This window comes from Enhydra lutris, unplaced genomic scaffold, assembly GCF_002288905.1.
Source record: "Enhydra lutris kenyoni isolate GAN:26980312 unplaced genomic scaffold, ASM228890v2 scaffoldscaffold98, whole genome shotgun sequence".
NCBI classification, from domain to species: Eukaryota; Metazoa; Chordata; class Mammalia; order Carnivora; family Mustelidae; genus Enhydra; species Enhydra lutris.
In genome coordinates this window covers 1,158,795-1,185,453 of record NW_019154182.1, presented here as the reverse complement: position 1 = coordinate 1,185,453, position 26,659 = coordinate 1,158,795, and the positions used below count along the sequence as shown (strand labels likewise).

Below are 26,659 nucleotides of genomic sequence, written 5' to 3'. Positions count from 1 at the left end.
CGCCGGACACCATGCTATCAGCCGGCGGGCGAGGTCTGGTCCTCCTCCGGCTGCGGCGGCCCAGGAGGTGGCTAGGGCTCGGAGCTTCTCCGTTCCTGCGGGGCCTTGAGCGAGAGCTCTTGGAGACAGCCCGGTCACTGTGTTGCGAATCCTGTCCTAGAGACGCACGAGACGGAGAGGGACGACGCGAAGCGTCACGGAGGAAAGCCCCCAGCACAGAGTCTCCATCTCTCCCTCTGCGCGTCCGAGGCACTGGGATCAGATGTCTTTCCTCACTGGAGGTCCTCAGACAGACGACGCCGCAAGAGGAGTCACCCTCTCAAGAGCGCGAAGACTCGAGCGGACACCAGGGCCAGCCCGGTCCCGTCCACCAGGGTTCCGGGGGTCCCTTGCCCGCCTCCATGGCCCAGTCCGTGACTGGGGTAGAAGAGCTTCCTGGCTCCTCTTCCTACCCAGCTTCCAGGGAGGGGTCCTTTCGCGCTGGGGAGCTGATCTTAGCTGAGACTGGGAAGAGAGAAACACAATTTAAAAAGTTATTTAGGTTGAGTAACGCCGGACACTTAAATAGTAGCTGGGGGAGAGTCCCATTCAGCGAGATCGTGGGAAAGTTTCCCGGCCAGATACTGACGACGACTTCTGGTAAGCAGCTCATGCTGAGGAGGCCGGCACTGGAAGACTATGTATTACTGATGAAAAGAGGGCCTGCCATAACGTATCCTAAGGTAATGCGGTGGGAGTTAGGTGCGTATTGGTTGCAGAAAGAGCCCAGCTACAGTCCTGACAAATGTGCTTAAAGCACATTTCAGAACACTTAAAGTTTTTCTTCTCAGATTAAAAAAAAACCAACCAAACAACAATGGATGGGACTTACATATGTTATGATTGCGAATATTAGGAGGAAACCGCCACCTTTTACTTTTATTCTGGGAGTGTTGACTCTCATCTGTAAAGTGAAATGAATATTAACCTAATGTATAGAGTTATGTTATGTGAGCTAATCAGGCACTTATGTTTGTCCCCCATGACCCTTAAGTTTGCAAGTTCAGGATTCGAGAATGTTTAACCCTTTGGTACCATTATGGAAATATTTTAATCATCATTTAATTAAATAAAGCGTGTTACTAGGTGTATGTTGCATCAATGGTAGATATGTTACTGTGCATTTCTCTTTAGGGAAAAAATAGTTTTCTATTAAAAAAGCTAACATTAAACACTGAACATACAAGAAATATTCTGTATAATAAATTAACTGCCTAGTTTCTTGTTACAACTTCATATGAATCATCCATTGCTAGGTTTATTTCAGTTTTTTAATCACAGTCACAGTCCTTGGGTAGAATATTCCTTTGTAACAATTCCTATCCCTAGATGAAGAGTCATTCATCATTTATTCAGCAAATAATTACCTATCTTCTATAATCAGGGTACTATTATAGGGGAGGTATGGTGATGAGCCCCAGTCCTTGCTCTCAACCTGGATGTTACATCCTAGAAGGGGTGACAGAGAACACACAAGTAAATGAAAGGATGAGATAATTTCAGGTAGTGCTAAGTGCCATGAAGACAAATAGATTAACAATGACATGCTGGGTGATCTGGGGGAAGGGAATACTTTATGTCAGATGGTTAGAGAAGGTCTCAAAAGAGGTATGTTAGATAAGAAACCTTATATAAGGAGAACCCAGCCATGCAAAGATCTTGGAGCCCAGTGTTCTCACAAAGGGAAGAGTAGTGCAGAGATGCTATAATGGCTTGAGTGAGTTAGGTGAGGGGGAGAGTGGTATGACATGTGGTTATTCCATGTACATTGGGTACCACTGGAATGTTCTAAGTAGGAATCCAATTTATGGTTTTTTTTAAAGATTTTTATTTATTTATTTGACAGACAGAGATCACAAGTAGGCAGAGAGGCAGGCAGAGAGGGGGAAGCAGGCTCTCTGCTGAGCAGATCCCAGGATCCTGGGATCATGACCTGAGCCGAAGGCAGAGGCTTTAACCCACTGAGCCACCCAGGTGCCCCTCCAATTTATGTTTTAAAAGATCTACCAAGGGACTAAGAAAATCTTTTGAGGCTTTAGGCCAGGGGGGTACCATAAACTCTTGACAGAAACTGTCTTTTTCTTATTTTCTTTTTCCTCTTCTGACTGTTCAATCTAGCTCAAAAAAAAAAAAAAAAAAGACTTTCATAATTTTATCTTGCTTCCCCACATCTTTTTTCCTCCTCACTAGACAAAACTGAGAGAATAGTTGTATTTTATAAAGTTATAAAGATGAATCTTTAGTACACTTTCTGCCTTTCCATTTGTTAGAGATAAAAGTCACAGTGCTCCATTCTAAGGAGGAATTTACATATGTATGTATGCATGTATGTATGTATTTACTTATTTTAAAGATTGTATTTCTTTGAGAGAGCACAAGTGGAAAGGAGAGGGAGAAGCAGGCTGCCCGCTGAGCAAGGAGCCTGATGCGGGGGCTCCACCTGAGCTGAAGGTAGATGCTTAACTGACCACCCACGTACCCCCTCCATCCTAAATAGGACTTTAAATACTAGATATTCTAGGTGTTGACTTCTCTTTTTATTTCCCAAGTGGTGGCTACAGTAAATTTAACTTCAACCTTTACAACTTTGAAATGCTTTTTAAGAGAGTACCTCAGTAGGGGTGCTTGCATGGCTCAGTGGGTTCAAGCCTCTGCCTTCGGCTCAGGTCATGATCCCAGGGTCCTGGGATCGAGCCTGGCATCGGACTTTCTGCTAAGTGGGGAGCCTGCTTCCTGCCTCTCTGCCTTCTTGTGATCTCTCTCTCTCTCTGTCAAATAAATAAATCTTTAAAAATAAAGAGAGAGATGGGGCGCCTGGGTGGCTCAGTGGGTTAAAGCCTCTGCCTTCGGCTCAGGTCATGATCCCAGCATCCTGGGATCGAGCCCCGCATCGGGCTCTCTGCTCAGCAGGGAGCCTGCTTCCTCCTCTCTCTCTGCCTGCCTCTCTGCCTACTTGTGATCTCAGCCTGTTAAATAAATAAATAAAATCTTAAAAAGAAAAAAAAAAAGAGAGTACCTCAATTGACTTGAAAACTGGTCTCTGTGTTAGAATTACATAGTTTTGTCTTAATGTAAAAGTAGATCTGTGGAGTAATTTATTTATTTTTTGTGGGAGTAATTTCAAATAAACTTCCTAACAGATACTTGTGAAATGTCAACATTTCACATTGGTCAGTATCAAGCACTTTTAGGTTTGGAATAGAAATATAAATGGAAACATTCCCCAAATTTTATTTTTTATTTTTTTAAATTTTAAAATACTTATTTATTTTTTTTGAGAGAGAGAGTGCACATGTGGGAAGGGCAGAGGAAGAGGGAGAAAATCTCAAGTAGACTTAGTGCTGAATGCAGACCCTGACATGGGGCCTGATCTCAGGAATCTGAGATCATGACCTGGGTGGGAAACCAAGCGTCAAGACGGTTACCTGATGGAAGCACCCAGACGCTCCCATTCCTCAAATTTTTAAAATTAATATTTTCTGCTGATATGCATGATTGTGGCACTTAACAGAAGAACAAAGGGAGAGTAGAAATTGTAGCAACTTAATGAAGCCTAAGTGCAGCCTACTTACTAAATCTTTCGGCTGAGGGTTAGATTTATATTACTGAATTAATCAGGAAAGAGATTGGAATTCATGTTGAGGGAAAAAATGGAAGTTTGAAAGGGTTGTTGTTACCTGAAGTCCATTCTGGAAAACAGCATGGAGGTTCCTCAAAAAGTTGAAAATAGAGCTACCCTACAACCCAGCAATCGCACTATGGGTATTTACCGTAAAGATACAAGTGTAGCAATCCGAAGAGGCACCTACACCAGGATGTTTATAGCAGCAATGTCTACAATAGCCAAACTAGATGTCCATCACCAGATGAATGGATAAAGATGTGGGGTGTGTGTGTGTGTGTATATGTTTCTGTATGTGTGTATATATATATGTGTGTGTGTGTGTGTGTGTGTGTGTGTGTGTGTGTGTGTGTGTGTGTGTATATATATATATATATATATATATATATATATATATATATAATGGAATACTATGCAGCCATCAAAAAATGAAATCTTGCCATTTGCAACAACATGGATGGAACTGGAGGGTTTATGCTAAGCGAAATAAGTCAGAGAAAGACAATTATCGTATCATCTCTCTGATATGAGGACTTTGACAGGCAGGGTGGGGGGGTCATAGGGGGAAGGGAGGGAAAAAAACGAAACAAGATGGGACCAGGGAGGGAGAAAAACCACAGGAGACTCTTCATCTCAGGATTAAGAGGGTTGCTGGGAGGTGTAGTGGGGAGGGATAGGGTGGTTGGGTGATGGACATTTGGGAGGGTATGTGCTATGGTGAGTGCTGTGAATTGTGTAAGACTGATGATTCACAGACCTGTACCCCTGAAGCAAATGATACATTATATGTTAATAAAATTTTTTAAAAATGCAGAAAACTCAATAGTAGAATGATAGTTTGTAACTCTGGAGGACTTTAAATCCCTTTTGGGAAGACATAGGGAAATGATTAAATGCTAACGTCCCCCCTCCCCAAGTTTTGAACTGAAATTGCTAGAATGTATATAGTGAAATCCAGTCTAGAAAACTCATCCCATTGATACCATGTAACCTGAATAGCAGGAAGCAAAAGCTAAAGCGTGCTTAAGTTTTTATTTCATAATAGTTGGGTTCTTTATTTTATGTGATCCAAGAAAATAGAATCGCCTTCTGCAGGACATTCCACTGTTAAAACTACCCAAGCTGCTCCTACTTCTGTGTGAAATTGTACTCCCTCCCCACTCTATCCCTAGGTGCCTGGCATTTGGGAGATGTTATGTATGTCTGAAAGAATCAGCATTTGTGAATGAAACTTTTGGACTAATATATCTTAAAAATTATGTGTCTGTGTATCATTTGGCCCAAGCCTTAGCCCTGCATTTCAGAAAATACATTTTGGCTTTTAATTGGACAGCTGTACCTGTTGAACATTTTCTTATGCAACCAAACCTATATTTAATATACAATTTTTTGTGACTCGACAGGATCCTAGAAATCTCTTTAAGAATTTTCACAGCAGCTTTTCCCAGAGAAGGAAAAGCTAGTAAAACTTACCAGATGTGCTGCTTATTTATTAACAGTTTTCAAAGGTTCGGATGGGGTAGTGTTGAAATGCTAATGTTTAAAATTTTCTGTATAACAAGTGGTATAGTGTTAATGATCAACAGCGTGGTCTCTGTGAGTTCAACATCCATTTTACTCCTCACTTGTCCAGTTAATTCCTGGCTGTGTGACTTTGGGAAAATTACTTAACGTCTTTGATTTGTCTTTGTAATGGGGATGATGATAGTTTTCTCATATTATTGTCCTGATTAAAAAGTTTATGAAAGCAATTTGTATTCTTAAAGAAGCCTGGCACATGGTAAAGTTTCAATAAATAGCCCTTATTATTATTATTATCCCTGATACTCCTGTTAACAATTCTTCAATTATAGTGTGAAATAGGTCCTATCTATCACTGGTATTCTAATGCTAAATGAGAAGTTCATTTCCTTTCATACAGAGATTATGTAATACTTCCTAACCAGTCTTACTGGGTCTAATTTTTCTCTTCTCTAGTATATCTTGCATTTCCCTGTCAGATTAATCTTCATAAAATGCCATGTATATTACCTTGGTGACATGCCCCAGTTACTGACCAGGTCAAGTTCAAGTGCTTTAGCCTGGCATTCAGTTCTCTCCTTTTCTCTTCTTCTGAGATGAGGAAACTGTGTTTATTCTACCTCTGTTTTCTCTAATACCATTTCTACTTCGTGATTGTTTCCTTAAATTCTCTGTGTCTTTAAGCGAGGGCCTTCTGCTGATACTACTATTCTCTGGGCTTCTATTGCTACGTACTGTCTATAATTTTGGTATTATGCTGAAGTGCTGCTTTATTTGCTAATTGATTGCTGAATCTCTTATTTTGTCAAGTAAAATATCAACTCTTGGGTAGGCTGGGCCAGATTTTAATACTCTTTTTCACTCCTTTCTTTTCCAGGTCTAACATAGTGTTTGATAAGAGTCTGTGCTTAGTACGTATTTATTGGACACTGAGTCACCCATACTATGTTTCAATCATAGGATATGAGTATGATACTGTTGATGATGGATATCTACCCAGGGGATACTGTTTTGGAAGCTGGCTCAGGCTCTGGTGGAATGAGCTTATTTTTATCCAAAGCAGGTAAGAGACCGAGAGAAATGAGCTGAATTTAGATCGGCAAAGAAAACATTCAATCTTTCATAATAACAGAAAATTAAGTGGATAAAGATGTCTTAGAAAATATTCACATAACTGTGATGGAGAGCATTCTCCTTGAAACCAAATGCAGGCAACTGTTTTTCTTTCCACCTTGTACATTTCTTCTAGTCATTCTCTCTCTAACCCTCTCTCCATTTTCTGTGCTTTCTCTTGTGCCCTCCATGTGTTTTAAGGCATCTTTTTTTTTTTTTTTAACTGAACTTTTTACTGGGACATAACATAGCTATAGTGCACAGATCCTAAGTGTGTAGACCTCGAAGAATTTTTAATATAGTGACTATACTCAAGTAGTTATCACCCAGATGAAGACAGGGACTGTTGCTGCATCACAGACATGTTCTCATGTCTCCTCTTAGTCATAATCGATTCTCCTTTTACCATCATTGATGAGTCTTGCTTGCTTTGAACCTTGTATAAAAAGAATCATACATTATGTACACCTTGAATGTGGCTCCTTTCAACATTCTGTTTGTGAGAGTCAGCCATTGCGTGTAGCAGTAGTTCTTCCCTTTGAGTGGCTGGTAGCTACTCCATTTTATAAACAAATCACAGCTTTTCCATTCGGTCGATGGGCGTTTGAGTTGAATATTATGAATAGTGCTGCTCTGAACATTCTTGTATTTGTCTTTTGGTTCATATGCGTCCGTGTTTTTGTTAATAACAATTCCAGATGAAGATTCGGTAGGAGAGAAGATAAAATGTAGAGGGCGCTCAGCTGCAAAGTCTCTAAAAATTGTCAGTTGGTAAATGTATTGCTTGAGGGCAGCACCTCATCAAAAATCAAGAGGCATACAGTAAACATAAATATCTAATTGATTATTGCTCCCGTTGACTGTTTAATTCCTCTGAGTGTCAGGATTGCATTGGCTGCTCCGGCTGCTGGTGCAGTTGTTCTTCCTCGGTTAATGACGGACCACTGAACAGTGACCGCACTCTCTGTGGGTAGATTTTTTTTTTTAAACCATTCACGTTCTCTTTAGTGCATTCTTTTTTAAATAATAAACTTTGTTAGAGCTGTCATAGGTGCATGTGGGTAGCTTGTATAAAGAATACCGGTAGAAATATACAGAATTAAACTTTTTGTTCTTTCACTTAATGGCATCACATACAGACATAATCCAGTTTATACTAGGTCAGGAAATTCATTCTGGCCTCCTCAAATCTTTTTTTATTCTTTTCTGTACATAGTTAAAGGCAGTCATTTCTTCGCAATCAGTAACTGAATCCTAAATGCATCTGACAGAGAGAATTTATAAAAATCTGTGGGAGAGGAGGAGCGCCCGTGTTTCTAACGTCTACAGTGTCGGAGTGTCATGGCATGAATAATCCCAAACTATGAGCGATCAAGAAATTACTGCTATTTAACCTTTGCGATGGATTTTTTTTTCCTCCATAATTTTCTTTTCCAATTATTTAGCATATGCTATTGTTAACATTAAATTCTGTCCCTTGAGAACATGATGAATTGCAGCTGGAGTTTTATTTCAAAAGATGTTCTAGAATTTAAATTTTTCATTAGTAAACTGTAGACTTACTGATCTAGGACAACTTCTAAATGATATCAAATAACCTCAAATAGAGGTGGGTGGGAAATTAATTGCCTTTAATTAAAATGCATAGTCTTCTGCAGAAACTATTACTATGCCAAACAGTTTAAAAGTTCTTCAGACACACACAAAAGTACAAATATCTTTTAAATATATGAAATGCCTAACATTCATATTAACATCCATAACAAAAGAAATGAAAATAGAGCTACCCTACAACCCAGCAATTGCACTACTGGGTATTTACCCTAAAGAGTGTAGTGATGCGTAACATAGGTTAGGTTTAGGATTAGGGCTAGGGTTCAGGGTTTCATCCACAACAAAAGAAATGTAAATTACAACTACAATGATAAAACTATATTTAGTTTTTAGATTGACACAGGTTAAAAGTTTGAAAAGTTTTTGTTGGAGAAAGTATGGCAAATTAGGCACTTTACTACATTGTTTGTAGAATATAAATTGATACTTTTTTTTTGGAAGATAATTTGGCAATTTCAAGATAAAAAAGTCACATGCCTCTTGAGCTTGTAATTTCATTTTGACGACTTTGTCTTTTCATGGATACAAAGGTTTAGGCAACAATTTTCATTGCAGTATTGTTTGTTAGTAGCATAAGGCTAGAAACAAGCTGAATGTTCATCAGTAGATGACCAGTTAAATAAACTATGGTATAGCCATACCATAGTAGCTCTTAAAAGGAATGGAGTAGATTATTAATCACTGAAATAACACTGGTAAGTAGGAGGAAGTATAGGACAGTATATACAATACATGTATGTTTTAATGTGTGTTAAAAACAGGGAAAGACACTTGGCACTAGGTATCTTGCAAAGAGTAAATACCTGGTAATATGGTTCCTCTGGAGAGGAAAATTGATTAAGGATCTGGGATAGGATAGTTTTCTAACCTTGAACTATTTGAATTATTTTTTCACATTAATGTAATACCTTTGCAGAATATTTTTTATATTCTTTTATGAAGTGGTACAATACAGTGAAATATTATAAATTTTTTTTTAATTAAGTTGGATCACAAGGACGAGTCATAAGTTTTGAAGCACGAAAAGACCACCATGAATTGGCTAAGAGGAATTATAAAAACTGGTGTGATTCATGGAAAATGAGTCATGTAGATGAGTGGCCAGACAATGTGAATTTTATTCATAAGGATATTTCAGGAGCAACCGAAGACATAAAAACTTTAAGATTTGATGCGGTAAGTTTTCTAAAGTGGGTCCTATGATATCTAATACTGACAATGTAGAAAACAAGGATCACACTTCCTTTGTGTGGAGAATGCTCTTCCTTTATTATTTGCCCCATTTCTGTCTCTAGGAGTAGGAGGAATATTTTCCTTTAATATTATGGTACGATTTAGAGCAGAGAGATATGCTGAATCAGGTGCCAAAGCTGTTAATAAGTGTGGGGTAATGACCAGATAGTAAGAGGAGTAGTTGAGCATCATGAACCGCAGCATTTCTAGGATAAAGGAATAATAATTTAGGAGCAGCTTTGGGAGCATATCCCAGTACCTGACCTCATGTTATGAGATTTGGGGGAATAAATAGCCCTCATTTGTTGGGGAACAGGCAAGAGGCATCTTTAGACAGTTAACATGAGGATGTAGATGAGTGTTCATTAAAGATACTGAGGTTGGAGGCATGCATTATGAGCATAGCTCCAGAAGGTGGAGTGGATGGATTTGTGAGGAGGAAGAACAGTGAGAGGTTGAGTTAGGGAGAAGAAATAGAGTAGTATGAAGATGAAAGGATAGATGATGAAGGAATATTTTAGGCTGACCAGTGATGGTAGTGATGTGGGACATGGAGGTATTTAGTTGGCTTCAGAGGTTCAGAATTCTAATGTAAGTTGCCTTATCCTTGATGATTCCATTATCATTTCATAGCTTGGCACTACAGACTGAGACCTAGGTTGTCTTTGCTTTTTTTAATTGGCTGTTGGAAAGTAGGATTACTTTAGGACATTTATGGGGAAACTAGTAGAAAAATGAAGTTCAAAGAGATTTTTTTTTTTTTAACCAGGACTGGTTCCTATCTTGAATATTAATAAAGTCTGTAGTTTTGGTGACTCAGATTCCTGGATAGAAAGACCACAGTTCTTTTTCCTCATCCTTGTTTGGCTTGCATTAACAGCTCAGTAAGGGCCAGAAAAAAGTAATTTCTTTACATAGACCATCCATCAGAATGTTACAGTTACCTGGAAGGTTAATTGTCATCAGAAGTTTGCTTGATGATCATGAAATACAACAAAGGATTTTAATGATACCATTGAAGCTTTGTAGAAACCTGTTGAACCATCCCTGATCTAAAAGAATATTCTGTACCAGATTTATCTGATGGACTGTCTTGAGTAATAGTGTCATATCATTGCCAGTATGAGAAATTAGAGGAGGAGGAGCCATACTCCTACCATCCAAAATGATGGTAAATTGAACAAATAAGGTGTTAAACCACAAAGACAGAGAACAAAAGGAGAAAAAATGGCTAATAAAGTATTTTAAACAAAATTTAAAAAGCCTAACCATCAGAAGAATGAATGGACAAATGGAATAGTTTAAAAACAGTGAAATTTAACATAGTGAAATAAATGTACTATACCTACATCAGTGTATCTCAAAGACATGGTGCTTAGTGAAAAAAAGCATTATAAAAGAATATGTATGGAATGGCCACACATATGTAAAATTTCAAACTATGCAATAGGACAATGATTACCTGAGGAGAGAAAGGGAGAGAAGAGGAAATAAGTTTTGGCGTCCATTCAGTCTGGTTTACTCTTGGGCTCCCATAAAAGCCAAGATGATCTTGGATAAGTTACTTAATCTTTCTGTGCCTTAGTCCCCTCACATATTAAACAGGAATGATAATAATAGTTCATATTTCATAGAGTTGTTAAGGATTAAATAAGATACTTCATATAAAGTACATAGAACAGTACCTGGTGTATAGTAAGCATTAAAGAAATATTAGCTATGATTTTCATCATTATCTCTTTCCTTTTCTCTACAGTTTAAAATCTATTTTCCCCTCAAAGTTTAGATCAAAGATCACCTCTTTAATGGAATGTACCTTACTCATCTAACCGGGGTTTATCCTCATTTTCTGAATTAGTGAACCACTGTTTCTTGATTCAACAAACATTAAAGACCTGTTATGTGCCATGTACTATGCTAAGACAGAAATGAATTATACATTTAAAGGAGCTTTCAGTTAGAAAATAGACATATAAACAATTACTGGAAAGACCCTGAAGCATGGAACACCATGGCTGTAGAAATTGAGTATCATGAGATGAAGCTGTAAATGCAGTCTTAAGGGGCTACATAATGAAGAACATTTGTATGTATATTAAGCTAGGGCATAGAGACATTTTCTTTTCTTTTCTTTTCTTTTTTTTTTTAAAGATTTTTATTTATTTGACAACACAAGTAAGCAGAGAGGCAGGCAGAGTGAGAAGGACAAGCAGGGAGCCCGAGGCAGGGCTGCATCCCAGGACCTTGGGATCATGACCTGAGCCGAAGGCAGCTGCTTAACCAACTGAGCCACCCAGGTGCCCCAAGACATTTTCTTATAAATAATGAGAACTACTGATGAGTTCCTGAGTGGGGGAGGAGAATGTCCAGATTCCTATTTTAAAGTAATTCATCAGGTGTACAATATAGTGATTCAGCAATTCCATATATTGCTCAGTACTCATCAAGATAAGTATACTCTTCCATTTTAGAGTAATTCTGGTGGAAGAATAAGGCTGTGAGTCTATGTAGAGACCTATTGTAATGTTACGACAAGATACAATGAGGCATTAGCAGCAGGATAAATTTGAGAAAAACTTAATAGGTTTGTGGGCCTGAGTAATTTTAATCCAAACAGAAACAACAAAATCCCACAGATTCTCAAAAGAGAATTCAAGGTAAAGAAAATGATGACTCCCAACAAGTTTCTGGTTTGAGTGACTGGATGGATGGAAGTATTAATGGAACAGAGAGTATTCAAGAGCTTTGGCAAGTTTCTTGGTTATGTGACTTTTGGTCCTTGTCAATAACACAAACTATAGCTGAAGAAGCCCATTTATGTTTATCCTGTTGACCCTTTGATTCAGTCATTGAGATCTTTCCTTGAAATCTAAGAGGCATTTTAAACTCCTGTCCAAACCTGAATTCTTGATTATTTCTGCCAAGCCTGCCCCTCCCATGGTCTTCACCATTTTCCTCATTAGAAAATGACATCTGTGTTCTTTCAGTGGCTTGGGCTAAAAATACTGGATTCATCCTGACTCCTCTTTCTCTGGTATCCTACAACTGATCCTAATTCTAATTGGCTCTATCTTTTCAAAAATATATACCCACTGGTTATCACATCTAGTGCTCTTTACTATTGCAAGTCACCATCATCCTTCGTTGCCTTCTCCTGGTCTTTTCTATGTGTAGATTTAAAAAATAAGTCAGAATGTACTTATGCCACTGAATTGTATACTCACAATTCATCTCTTACCATTTCCCCCCTTTTGTCTCCACTGCAGTGACAGTGGCCTCCTCAGACTCTCCAAGTATCCTACAGCCTCAGAACATTTGTATTTGCTGTTCTGTCCATCTGGAGCATACTTCCCCCCTAAATTTCCATAGGGTAAGCTTAATCATTTTCTTCAGGTCTCTTCACTGACCAGCCTATGTATAAAATAGCACTTCCTTTCCATTACTCTCTATCCTTCATATCCTGCTTTATAATTCTGTAGTTCTTCATGTCACTTATCCTCCTCTGACTTACATATTTATTGGATTTTTATTTAATGTCTGTCCCTTTACTAGAATACATGTTCCCTTGAAACGAAATAGAATATAAGCTCCTGTTATATCCTTACTACTTAGCAAAATGCTTGGCACATGGAAGGTACTCCATAAATATTTGGTGAATGAATTAATAATGAATGATGACCCATTAATACTATTTGAAAAAACACATAAATAATGGAATAATTTCTAGTTTAGTAACTATGTTGTGTCAATTACTCTTAGCTTTCTAGAGTTATCCATCAATAAAAGCCACTTTATTTTCTATTTTGACCAAATTTATTTTTGTTTTAAATGAGTTTGTTTTTTAAATTTCATTTACTCATTGTATTCATTTGGCATCTTTTATGAGTACAACCCTGTATTCTGCAGTTGGATGAAGAATAAAGAACTAAGGGTCAGGATTCTTGCATTTTAGAATCTCTAAAATTAATACTCATAACTTTCCTTTTGAACATAGGAATACATATTTGAGATAATGTGAATTTCTGTTAACAAAAGCTGAACTAAAGCAGTAAAACTTTATTTGTATTCATGTGCATTTGTATATATATGTGTATATTAGATATAGCTGAAGAAAGATTCCTGTATTATTGATATTGCCAAGTACAAGACACACCATTATGATTTTCATGTAGTCAAGTACTGTGACACACTGTATAATAATAAGGATGCCTTTTTGAGAGCAGCAAAATGGCAGCAAATAATACTAGAGTTTAAAAAAATGAAGATTTTAACTAGGTGATTGCTTTCCAGAAGTATATCATTTTACCACAGTAAGAAAGAAGACCTGTACTTTGTTTAACCAAAACTCAGTCTGATTTGCTTTCTCCCCTGACAGGTAGCTTTGGACATGCTGAATCCTCAAGTTGCTTTGCCTGTTTTATACCCAAATCTTAAACAGGGTGGTGTGTGCGCTGTATATCTAGCCAAGTGAGTAATGTGGCTATTCTTCTTTGTAGTGTGATTTTAAATACACTTGTTTTATCTCAAGTAGTTGACTATAATGTTCATTCTATAACCGAATTAGGTATATACGTCATCTTGTAAAACTGTTATGAAATGACGTATGTGCCAACAACACATATCGCTGTTGCAGTCACCCTTTACCTGAATGTAAAATAAGATGCAGATTTCTTACAATTTCGAAAAAAAGTTTTTAAAGTTAATGTGAACAATAATGTTAAATCATAGTCTCTGTATTTTTTTACTTAGTATTCTATGAAATTGCGTGTTATGTGCTCTAACTTGCATGTTTATATTTCCCCCTTGGTTTAACAATAGCATTTAAATTTGGGTTAAGAGGTATAGTGAACTTAAAATAAGTATCAAGTTATTATTGTAATAGAAATTTAAAGTACTTTTTTTTTCACTTTTCTAAAAGCATCACACAGGTTATTGAGCTTTTAGATGGAATTCGCATCTGTGAACTTGCTCTCTCATGTGAAAAGATAAGTGAAGTAATTGTTAGAGATTGGTTGGTTTGCCTTGCAAAACAGAAAAATGGAACTTTAGCTCAAAAAATAGAACCTAAAATCAACACAGATTTACAATTACATTCTCAAAAGAAAATCAGAATTGAAGGTGAGATGTTTCAAGAGGATGACACTGGTGAGCTTCAATTTTATTTCATACATGTTTGTAATAATAAATGGAGAATAGGTTCCTGAGTGTATTGACCAATGATTATAAAACTATTTCTCAGGGATTTGTTCTTTTTCTGTAGAGAAATTGAAATGTATTTATTCTGTTAAATTAAAATCTTTAAGGGACAGAATAATGACTCTTCTTGCCTTTTATGTAAAACTCTGATACCTTTGAAGTATTGAACTTCTTATAGTATTAATATTTTTGTATCAAGGAGGTTGGCTTATGAAATACTTTAAATATATTAAAGGATATTTTAAATTTAGGTCAGTGATTATTACTGAAGGGAAAGAATTTAATAGGACCTGATATGCAAATAGCTAATGCTCCAAAAAGCAACTTCCAAGATGCTACTGGAATTCCTCAAAGAGCTAAATTTAGGTCCTTGTTGTGTGTACACACTATAAAGGCCATGAACAAGTTTTCAAATATCCATTGATTGATGATATATAAGCTTATCCATTTGGTTATAAAACCGTATATGTTTATCATTTAATCCTTGACAAATTGTTTCTGTAAGATAACTAGCAGAGTAGCTCCAAAACAAATGCTGAAAAAAAATGTCTGAGAGAAAAAACTTAAAGGGGCAGTAATTTGTATTTTAACAATTTTATGAACAAATTCTAAGATATTTTATATAGCTTATAATATATATTTTGTTCTACAACAGAAGAATCACATTCTGATTTTCCATATGGATCATTTCCCTATATTGCTAGACCTATACACTGGCAAACTGGTCATACAGGTGAGTGAGGTTTTCAAGCCATATTAAATGGTGTTTTCTTCTAATTTTGTAATGACCTTACTTTTTTCTCTCCTTAAATTAGCTTTTCTTGTCAAGCTGAGGAAGTTTAAACCACAACATAACTGAGTACCTCAGATGACAGCAAGGGATTTGAAGATGGAAAAGTATCAAGTATATTGTGAATCACTACTTTCATAAGTTGGAATTATTAGCTGTCACTATGATTTGTATAACTTTTACATATAATTTTGAAAAACAAAAGCTAAAGGAAGATGTGTAACATTTCAAAACTGTTTAAATGTCCCATTTTGACACTTGTCTTGTAGTTAGTTTGACATTTTGTAGTTAATGATTCCAAGTTGGTTTAGTTGAGCCATCTCATTCTTCACTTCCTGTAAACCACTCCATTGATTTGTCTTTCTTCATAAAATTAGTTTTCTTTTCTTTCTTTGATTGATGGTCATTGGCTACCAAAATAAAATATGCATTTTAAGATAAATTTTATGTATCTGTGTATTTTAAGTACATATTTTAATGGCTTTTATCTGTCTTAAAAAGTAAAGAAATCTGGGTTATAGTAAATAATAGGAAGAAAACTGATAATGATATAACCATCTTAGAAATTATAAGGAAAGTTGTAACAATTCTTGAATCTCTTTTATCCTTCTCAGAATCAATTTAACTCGTTTGAAAAAACATCAGAATTAATTAGGAGTTTATTATTCATATCAGTTATTTAGCATTTACCAGGAGCCCTACATTGTTTTAAGAACTTTATGAAATTTTTTCATTTAGTATGTGTAGGTTATCCATATTTTAGGTTATCCATATTTTAAGGTTATCCATATTTTACAGATAAACAAAAACTTAGAGTGGTTAGGTTATTGTTTAAATATAGATGTTTTATAGGTTTTAAAGGGTAGTGCCTGGGTGGATAAATGCTGCTATTCCTGGGTTTATCCCTTAGGCTGGAGCTATTTAAAATAATATATATATTCTAAATAACATTTTACATATTTTTCATTATGTGGAAAATTTTAACGTAAAAGCTCTGACTTTTTAGACTATAGTCTAAAAAAAAGCCTAGACATTAAATAATCACACAAATATAAAATTAAAATTGTTATAAATGCTCCAAAGAAGTACAGAGTAATATTGTAGGGACTTTGCTCTGGTTAAGTAATTACCTGTGCAAGTGACAATTGAGCTGAAACCTGAATGGTAAGTACAAGTTAATTATAACAGGGGAAATGAGTACAAAAAGCCAGCAATGCTGAGGTTGAGTGAAAGAGACCAGAAAAATAGGTGGGGGTCAGGCCATGCAGGATCTTGTAGACCTCTTAAGGAGTTTATTCATGCTAAGAAAAATAGAGTCTCACTGAACGATTTAGTGAAGTGAAGGGTAACATGTTTAGATCTGTGTTTTGAAAAAAAAAAATCACTCTGGTTGCATTTCAGGAACTGACTGAATCATAAGCAGAGTAGTCTTCTGGTGTCATATTTCTTAATGGTAATTATATGAACACTCATACAGTAATAATGACTTTATAGTTTTCATTACATTGCCAGATATCTAGAAGCTCTGAAGTACATTTTAAGTTCTGTCAAATACTTCCCTTTTGGGGTGCCTGAGTGGTGCGGTTGGTTAAGTTTCTGCCTTTGCCTCAGGTCATGATCCCAGGGTCCTGGGATCAAGCCCCATGTGGGGCTCCCTGCTCAGTGAGGAGCCTGCTTCTCCCTCATGATCCCCCTGCCTGTCCTCTCTCTCCGTGTCAAACAAGAGAAAGGAAGGAAGGAAAGAAGGAAGGAAGGAAGGAAGGAAGGAAGGAAGGAAGGACTTCCCTTTCTTCTGCCCTTCTATTTAATCAGTAATAAAATTCTGTCCTTCATGTATTGTTTTGAATGCAAGCTGTAATTGTTCTACTTGGAGAAGGGACTGGGTTAAGAGCAAAGAAAAGTTGTACCTTCTACTCCTATTTCTTTTCCTTTTTTTTTTTTTTTTAAAGTAGGCTCCATGCTGGGCTCTAGGCCCAACGTGAAGCCTGAACTCATGACCCTGAGATCAAGACCTGAGCCGAGATCGAGTCAGAAACTTAACCGTCTAAGCCACCCAGGTGCCCCACTCTATTCCTATTTCATTATGTTTCTGTTTGGTACACTGTGCTCAATAGTTGTTGAACAAGTCTTCTTTAACAGTGTCCATTCTAATATTAAGCTAAACTGAAAATCAAACTATATAAGCAAATAAGCATTTATTTATATGGTTGTAGTTCAGCTTAAGCCCTTTCTCCATGTCTCCACTAGAACATTAAGCATGTTTGTAGTCTTGCTTATGGGACAGATGAGGTTTTCTAAAGTTAGCTTTCTAAATTCACATTTGGCTGTCATCTATCATACTGTAAACTCCTCCAGATTTGTGACTGACTCAACTGTCTTCCTAGTACCTTCCAGAGTTTCTACCTTTTCCACTCAGTAAATGGTCAGTAAAAGTGTGCTGATGGCTATAAGCTCATACTTGATCATGTATTGTTTTATTTGTTGCTTTGGTTCTAGGGAGAGATTTAGGCATATAGCTCATGGACTATGGGAGAATTGGAAGTCTGAACTCTGTACTTCAGAGGCAGTAGGGACTCCTGAAGGTTCTACAGTCAAGTAAAAGGAGGTATTTTTTTAAAAGTTAGTTTGTAAGCAGCATCTGAGTATGTAAAGGAAGGGAAAAACAAGTGAATTAGAAATTTCACAGTAACACATAGTATACATTATGAGTTGATTGGTAGTAACATACAACTTTGAGGTGAGGGAAAGGCAGAGATGTAAAAAATATTGTGAAGGAATAACCAGAAGTGCTCGTGACTCATTGGATGTAGAGAGAATGAAGCTATATATTTTCAAAGCTTCATCAGCTATTCAGAAGCCATTTCCCTTCCTTTGCTGGGCAAAGCAGGACTTAGTCAATGCTCAGCTCATATATTACTTCCTCTAAAAAGTCTTTAACAAGTCTCTCATCCTACAAAATTAATTCTGGAATCTTTGTGTTCCTAAATGTTGATCATGTAATTAGCATTGCCCTGTTACATCATTAATTTATAAGCCCTCATTATGCCTTCATTAAGTATTAGGATTTTAAACCTGTATGACTACATCATTTGTAGTGATTGAAATAAATAAGTTCAGAAAAGGATTTTTTTTGAGGAAAAATTATTTGGTTTTAGATTATATAACAGTTGCAATGTCCCATTCCTGCCTATGTGATCCAGGAATAAGATTTGGCATATGCTTTTTTTCCTTTGGCTTCACTCTAAAATCTGAGGCGTCCTCTGCATATTCATGTTTCAGATTAATTTAAGTGTCATCAGGCTTAAAACAGCATGAGGTAAAGAGAAAAGTGTCATTTAGTGTAAAAATAGGCTATATATTCAGATAGAACTGGGCGCCATCTTGCTGTTTTTGTTGTTGCTGTTGTTTTACCTTACAGCTGTGACTTTTCTGAGTTTGTTTGTCACTAAAAAGTGTGTCATGATGCCACTTAAAGATTTCTTGAGTGGGGTGTTCAATGTTAAATGAGACTACCTTTATAATATGCCTGGTACATGATTGGTGATTGTGAGGTATATAAATTCGTAAGGAATGCCTCATTTATCTCCCAACCTTGTCAAAATGACAACTGTTTGTTTGTTCCTAATAAATGTCGTAAGCATGTTTATGTAAAACTTGTTTTTTGAACATGTTCTGAGAGAAATTTTTAAAGGCAAAAAAAACGGGTTTTACCTGAAAAGCAAGAAGTTGCTTGCTTGTGTCTGAAGACAGAAGCATTGATAAGCATCTACTGCTATATTTTAGCACAAAAGCCTGAAGTAGCGCATCGGCTCTTTGTGTCTCTTGTAGAATGATGAATTGAGTTTTCTGCAACTGCAAACCATTAGGTGATTCCAACCACCTCATATAGACTGAAGGAAGAAAATTTTGCTAGCAGAGGTCACTACTGGGAATCAGCAGCTGCTGAGGCAATAAGAGACTGACCACTGCTCCCGATAAGATTGTGTTACCCTTAATGCCCCCACACCCCCAAAAAGCTCATTTCGAATTATACCTACTGAGGGAAAATGAATGTATATGTTTACTGGTCAAGGGTATGTACAATCAATTATTTTTCTCTATTTTGTCTACCATCTGTCATCCTGAAACAAAGTTTTACATTTAACTTTAATACTCTGAACAAAAGAAGATTGAGTAAATACTTGTTCCTTCCTGTACAGGATCTGTATATATCCTAAACCAGGGATAGGATAAAAGCACAGTTTCATTTATAACTCCCTTAAGTGTTCCACTTCTCATCCACAGTCCCTCAAAGTCATGCTCTTTTTTTCAAAGCAAACTGACTGGCAGAGCCCCTTCTTCCCTGGGTGCACTGTGCTTTCCTGTTGAGATACAAAGTCTAAAATATAGTGTTACTACTCTTGATATCTAGTCTAAGTAAACCATAACTACTCGTGTTCTGCTTTCTATAAATATCTGTTCAAATTGAGCCTAGAATTTTCTCCCAATTCACTCCATACAATCTTTCATCAGGAACTTGGTTCTTAGTACTTTCACCATCTCCTTAGTTCTTAGTAGTCTACTAAAAGACTTCTGTGGCAGCTTATTTTCACCACCAAAGGTGAAAAGATTTCATCAAAGGATTTCATCAAAGGGGGTAGCAGAGCATAAAAGGAATTCAGGCTGTAGTCTAGAGTCAGACAGACCTGGGTTCAATTGTCGCTCCACCACTTTGGGCAAATGATTTAACCTCTCTAAGCCTCAGTCTCCTTATCTGCAAAGTAGAGATAATAGTATTTATCATAGGGTTGGCTGTGAACATTAAGTGAGATTATCAATACAAAATGTTTAACACATTGCCTGGAACATTTTAAACATCTAGTAAATCTTACAAGAGTCAAAGAGTACAGGTAAAAGTTGCTGGGATAGAGGGGAAGAATGCTAAAAGGCAATTTTTATCTTATAATTTAGCCTATGGTATATCCTACTTACCTTCAGATACAAGTGAACCAATAAAAATTATGCTTGGAGGTGTTGCAAGGGAAGAGACTAGACAGTCAAATTTGTTTAGTGATTACTAAGGCCAGAGAATGGAACAATGACTGAGATGTGATTCCTACCTTGAAGAGTCTTAAGAGTTTAGTTTCTCTTTTAATAAAACTTCAGTAGCCACTGTTAATCTCATAAGGATACAACAAAAATAAATATGTGATATTTTGAAATAATACAGGTCTTATTATAGAATTTAGGAAGAACCATAAGAAATCTCAGTCTTATATCTTACATGGGTGAAAATCTAGAAGGGCTTTATAAGAAGTAAAAGGGATCACTGCTAGTAGAGTATTAATGAGAACTGAGAAGTGTCAGAAATACTCTACCTTTATAAATATAATTTGAATGAAAATTATGGTGTGATTGAATAAAAGTATTTCTAGTTCATATGGTTATTTTCTAATTAAGGTACCATTGTTCAAAGTCATATAAATCCCAACAAAAATGAAATGTGCAAATATATTATGATACTTATACCATGTCATGATTAAAAGTCAGGTTTCCTAAGACTAATGATATGGGGAAATGCTTTATGATAAAGTGAAAAAAAGCAAGCCTAGATATAGTATGCTTCTAACTTTTTAAAAATAGAAGATAGAAAAGTGTATAGTATTACAGAACTATAATGATAAAAATAGGATGGTATTTGCATAAAACTGACCCACAGAGAAATGGAACAGTATAGAGAGCCCAGAAATAAACTCATGCATATATGGTTAATTAATTTATGACAAAAGAACCAAGAAGTGGGAACAGATAGTTTCTTCAATAAATGGTGTTTGGAAAACTGGGTAGTCACATGCAAAAGAAAAATTATACCATGCACAAAAAATCAACTCACAATAGATTAAAGACTTGAATGTAAGACCTGAAACCATAAAACTAAAACAAAATGGGAGACATTCATCTTGCCAATGGCTTTTTGGACTTCACACTAAAAGCAAAGGTAACAAAACAAAAATAAATAGCGGGATTACATCAAATTAAAAAGCTTCTGTACAGCAAAGAAAACCATCCACAAAAAGAAAAAGCAGCCTATGGATGGGAGAAAATATTTACAAGTCATATATCTGATAAGGGGTTCACGTCCAAAATATATAAAGAATTCCTACAACTCAAGAGGGAAAAAAACCCACAATTACAAAATGGGCGGAGCCAATGAATAGACTTTTTTTTTTCCAAAGAAGACATATAAGCCAACAGTTACACAAAAGGGTGTTTGACATCACCAATTATCAGGGAAATGCAAATCGAAACCACAATGAGAGATCATTTCATACTTGTTAGAATGGCTATTATCAAAAAGATAAGAAATAACAAGTGTTGGTGAGGATTTGGAGAAAAGGGAACCCATGTACACTGTTGGTGGTAATATTAACTGCTACAGCCACTATGGAAAAACAGCATAGAGTTTCCTCAAAAAATTAAAATTAGAACTACCATATGATCCACCAATTCCACATCTAGGTATCTATCCTAAGAAAACAAAATCGCTATCTCAAGAAGATATCTGCACCCCCTTGTTTGTTGTAGCACTTGGCAACAGTCAAAACGTGGAACAACCTAAGTGTTCATCTGCTGATGAATGGATAAAGAAAATGTGTGTGTGTGTGTGTGTGTGTGTGTGTGTGTGTGTGTAGACTATCATTCAGCCATATAATATTGGAATGAAATATCATTCATCCATAAAAAATAAGGAAGTCCTGCCATCTGTGACAACATGGATGACCTTGAGGGCATTATGCTAAGTGAAATACTTTAGACAGAAAAAAATGTGTGATCTCACTTATATGTGAAATCTAAAAACAAAGCAAAACAAAAAAATGAACTCACAGATACAGAGAATAGATGGGTGTTTGCCAGATGTGGAGATGCACAGTGGGCAAAATGGATAAAGTGGTCAAGAGATCCAAACTTCCAGTTATAAATCAATCTTGGGATGCAATGAGCAACATGGTTGACTATCGTTCACAACACTGTATTGCATATTTGAAGGTTACTAAGAGAGTATATAAGTTCCCATCACAAAAAAATAATTAAACTATGTGTGGTGATAGACTTTAACTTATTGTGGTAATCATTTCACAGTATGTCAAATCATTACGTTGTACACCTAAAACTAATACAATATTATATATCAATTACTCAATTTAAAAAAGTGTATAGCAGAAACCCCATACTTAATCACTGATAAAGCTGGTGAGATTACAAATAAATTTATTTTTTTTGAAACTTATATTGAATAAAACATTTCAAAGAAAATGATTCAGGCTCTTCAAATACTTAATACTTCAAAATACTTGAGACTCATGGTATATTAGGCTTCAATTTAACATAAGTCACAATAAAAATCTTTTAGTGTAGGTAAGCTACTACAAAAACAGATATGGACACAAGACAAAAAGAAACTGAAAAGGAGAAGACTTTCAACACTAATTTAACTCATTGTTCTAGTATATAAAATTATTATGTATCCCTGCCTGTAAGGACCGACCAAAGGTCAATAAATAACTTGGACTTGTTAATAACTTACATAAATCTAATTCTGACATAGTACTAAATCATACCTTGAGAATAGCTATAAGCTCGAGAAGGATCGACTACTATGTCCATTGAGAAGGAGTTGTGTGATTCCTGAGAATGTTTCTCCATCACCTCTACTGTATCACTGGATGAAGATGATGAAGACAATCCCAGTCTAACATATCTTCCTTTTTTACCACAGAGTGAACAATCTACTGGTGTGGCACTAGGTCCCCTGGGCAGTTGAACTTCATCTCTGTTGTAGTTTCTAACAGCTCCACTGTGATGCACAGAGCGTTCCCGTTGCCATATATAATGGGTTGGAGCAATAGCCATAACCTACGATGGAAAGTTTTCTTTTAGAATTTTATAAGACTTTAAAATTTGGTAAAATTAAGTACAAAAATATGACTCACAGGCAGCTGTCTTTAAAACTAGATCTAAAAACCTAAATTACTTGATGTTAAAAAAAAAAAAAAAAAGAAGGCGGCGGCATCTCCAGATAAGACAGTTTTACCTAAAAGTGATTTCACTGCTAGGATCCTTAAGATAATACAAAGTACTTAAGTTATTTCAAATATTTCAACCTTCCAGGTTTTTCAGTTCTGAATATTCTAAGTTTGGGATAGATAATACAGTTAGTCCAAAACAAGATGTAATTTTTAACTTTGGAATATACTTGGTTGAAAATAACATTGTTAAGTTTTCTAACTATGTATGTTAGGCTAATCTTAATATGTTTGCAATTATGGCAAGGGAAATGGTGAATAAGAAAATGGACATATTCTCTGTTCCTCAGTTTCCTTATCTGTAATATGGAGAGAATAATAGAGTCTCCTTTAGAGGGTTTTGCAAGAATTAGATGAGGAATTAATTATAAAACACTTAATATTCATTGCTACGTGTTGGGCATTATTCTTCAAGGCTAGATAAAATACTGCCGTTTGAGTCAGGATGGACTTAGTTCCTTAACCTGGCTCTGCCACTTGCTAAGTTGTTGGCAGTATTGGGCAAGTTACTTAACCTTTCTGAGGCTCAATTTCTTCATATTTAAAATGAGGATACTATCTGCCTCATAGGGGGGTTAGATATGTGTAAAATCCTTATCACATAGTAAGCAGCTGGCAAATGATCATCATTTAAGAAGTCAAAGTAGGGAGACATACCTACATATTTTGACCACTTGGGTGTCTAAAATTTCTAAGCAGGGTGTTAGAATGTTACTTCTAAGCAAAATTGTTCAGTTACAGTTATCAATGATTAAAGTAAATGACAATTTTAGAATTTGTTAATTAGGCAGTGCCTTATTAATGCCTAAACCAGTGATTTTCAACTTGTTTCAGGAGCTCTGGGTTTTCATAGACTGTATTAGAGGTCCCAGGATGTGCGATGGGAACACCAATCAAGCGGAGAACCTCAATTTAGGGATTGTGTATAAAACATCGCTTGGAAAGAAAGGAAGCTTTTGTTGTTAAAAATGAAAACCTTAAAACCCCCAGATTGAGACCAGTCCACTTAGAAAACAGGGTACTTGTGGCCTCCCCCCAAATAATGGCATAAAGAATGCTAGCTATGCTAATTTTTAAAGTATATTTTAGGATTGAATTTATTTTATAATCCATCTCTTAAATCCTTCAAAAAAGTTTTCAACAAATATGTAATAAAGTAACATATTTTTTAAAAAGTAGATGTAAAAATATTAACTCAACAGTACTTCCATAACAATATAAAACTAGGTTTATCTATTTCTTCCTCAACACTTGTACATCTGTATTTCCCAATTTTGGAATGTCCTCTCCCTTTTGCCTTAGTATTGCTTTTCCTTCAATGCTGAGCATAAGTCCCACCTTTCTAAAAACTCCAGTTTTTAGATCGTACTGTTTTATTGTTAATGCTACATTAGGACTTTAAGCATGTGTCTAGTACTCAGATATATCTTTTTATGAATATAACCAATCTACTGAAAGCCCTCTGGGCAGGACTAGTCTCATACACCTCTCTATCAAATAAATGCCTTCCACACAATATTATGTAGTCATTGTATATTTCTTATTGATAGATGAAAATAATCAAGAATTAGAAGCCACTGACATTATAAACTTCCAACAACATAATTTTTTAAAGAATCCTATAGCAAACTCTAGTGAGAAGAGCAGAGAAAAATAGGAAGCAAAGGGCACAAAATAGGTTTAGCAAACCATTCTTTGTATAACAAACTAGGTATCATTCTCTCTGCATGCTAACCCAGCCAGAAAAATGCATGCAACACATACTTGTATACTTTTAAATATGTTTGCACATATTTTATACATACAAATATTAGAATATTATTGTGATAACAGCAAATTGCCAGGAAAACTGTAAGAGGGTCAAGAAAGCAGGATTTTAGTCTTACTTTTATTAGTTCTATGACCTTGGTCAAATTACATAATCTAGGCTACAGGTGTCTTTTGTATAATGAGAAAACAGGTCATTTACAGTCCTCAAATTCTGTGATTTATGAAAGTAACTTCCCTGAAGCATTAATACATTAATAGCACTTGAGCTACTATAAATGTTACCCTAGTTTTTACTTTACTGTTCTGTCATTCTTAGTGATTTTGTGTGTGTGTGTGTCTTTGATGGGTGTTCCAAAATTTAATACTTGGTCCTGTTTTTCTCTATATATTCTACTTCTTGGTGATCTCAAAAGATAGTATAGTGTAGGTGTTAAAAACACTGACTCTGGAATCAGACTGCTTAGGTTTGAATACTAGTGTGCTGCTTGACTAATTGTATAAACTTAAAGAAGTCATTTAGCTCCTCTGTGGCTCAGTTTCCTCTTCTAGGGTTATCTAGCTAGCTGTAAGAATTGTTGTGAGAGTTAACATACATGCAGTACCTAAAACAGTACCTGACAAGTGCCCCCAAAGTATTAACATTACATTTACCTTGATCTCTTATCTACTCTACCAAGCTTTAAAAATCACTTATATGTGATGACTCATACTTTACTCATACGTGTTAACCATTCAAATTGATTATCCAAATATCACCTTAAATTCATATGTCTGATACCAAATTCCTTATTTTCCCAATAAACCAGTTTCTTTCTCTTGTGATTCCTATTTCCATTATGGAACCCATCACCCTTTCTGTTCTATGGATTTATAACTCTGAAATCTCACTCTCCCGTGGGCCCTATATTCAGCTGGTCACCAAGTAGTGACAAGTATAATTTCTTAATTGACTTCTCTTTGGCATCACTATCTTTAGCAGTAGGTTTATACCTTTCTTCCTGAACTACAGCAAGTTTAACAGTTTCCAGTACCTTCCCTATATTGGGTCTCTGCTACATATGGTCACGGGATTTTGTTCAAAACTCTGTTTATATCACATCTCTACTTTATAAATTCTAGTCTGGAATCAAATAGTAGCAGACAGACATATCAGTTCTGATGATACTGTGCCATCTAGGACAGAATATATCACAACATAAGAAGAACAGAGAAAAGCTTCCTCTTGATAAAACTGCCACCTTCCATCATGCATAAACTGACTGGAATTGGAATCTCATTCTCATCAGATTGGCATATTCCATAATCTATGAACGAATCTAGAAATTAAGCTATCATCAACCTAAATAATTTCCACCTCAGAGGAGCTGATCTCCAAAAAGTTACACTGATTGTAAAATGACAATAAGATCAGAATAAATAGGGAAGTTGTCTTTACTCTTTTCTGGAGAAGCCCTACATATATTTTTCAATATAATCATACCTCATCTCTTTCCAAAAAAGGATTTGAGGCAGCTGACAAAAAGTAAAAAAAAAAAAAAAAAGAAAGAAAGAAAGAAAGAAAGAAAAATCATTCAACTAGGACCCAAAAGGAAAACTTTGGCTAAAGGGAGCAAGCAGACATGCTCATAGTAAAGATTGATAGAATTAATGTAGTTAGGTATACAACTTGGCTCTTAGCTTCTTTGCAACAACCAAGGT

General features: G+C 35.9%; 2 protein-coding genes across 2 annotated transcripts in view; one reads left to right on the top strand and one right to left on the bottom strand.

Moving 5' to 3' along the window:
• Positions 1–15,437, top strand: LOC111139283 (tRNA methyltransferase 61B). Its single transcript, XM_022491518.1, has 7 exons — positions 1–722; positions 6,143–6,245; positions 8,895–9,085; positions 13,518–13,609; positions 14,061–14,287; positions 14,994–15,071; positions 15,154–15,437. Exons 1-7 carry the CDS (start codon positions 12–14, stop codon positions 15,195–15,197), a joined length of 1,446 nt encoding a protein of 481 aa, XP_022347226.1. The 5' UTR covers positions 1–11; the 3' UTR covers positions 15,198–15,437.
• Positions 15,438–15,439: 2 nt separating this feature from the next.
• LOC111139284 (speedy/RINGO cell cycle regulator family member A) overlaps positions 15,440–26,659 on the bottom strand; it is a 32,838-nt gene continuing 21,618 nt past the window's right edge. The window contains exons 6-8 of the mRNA XM_022491519.1: positions 22,727–23,021; positions 19,448–19,450; positions 15,440–15,538 (exon numbers count right to left, since the gene is read on the bottom strand). Of these exons, the coding sequence (XP_022347227.1) occupies positions 15,450–15,538; positions 19,448–19,450; positions 22,727–23,021 (387 nt within the window). The 3' untranslated portion in view covers positions 15,440–15,449. The remainder of the gene's footprint in view (positions 15,539–19,447; positions 19,451–22,726; positions 23,022–26,659) is intronic.

Coding starts and splice junctions, on each gene's coding strand:
- LOC111139283 (XM_022491518.1), top strand. CDS start 12: ATGCTATCAGCCGGCGGGCGAGGTCTGGTCCTCCTCCGGCTGCGGCGG. Junction 723..6,142: donor CTGCCATAACGTATCCTAAG/GTAATGCGGTGG, acceptor TTTCAATCATAG/GATATGAGTATGATACTGTT. Junction 15,072..15,153: donor CTGGCAAACTGGTCATACAG/GTGAGTGAGGTT, acceptor TCCTTAAATTAG/CTTTTCTTGTCAAGCTGAGG.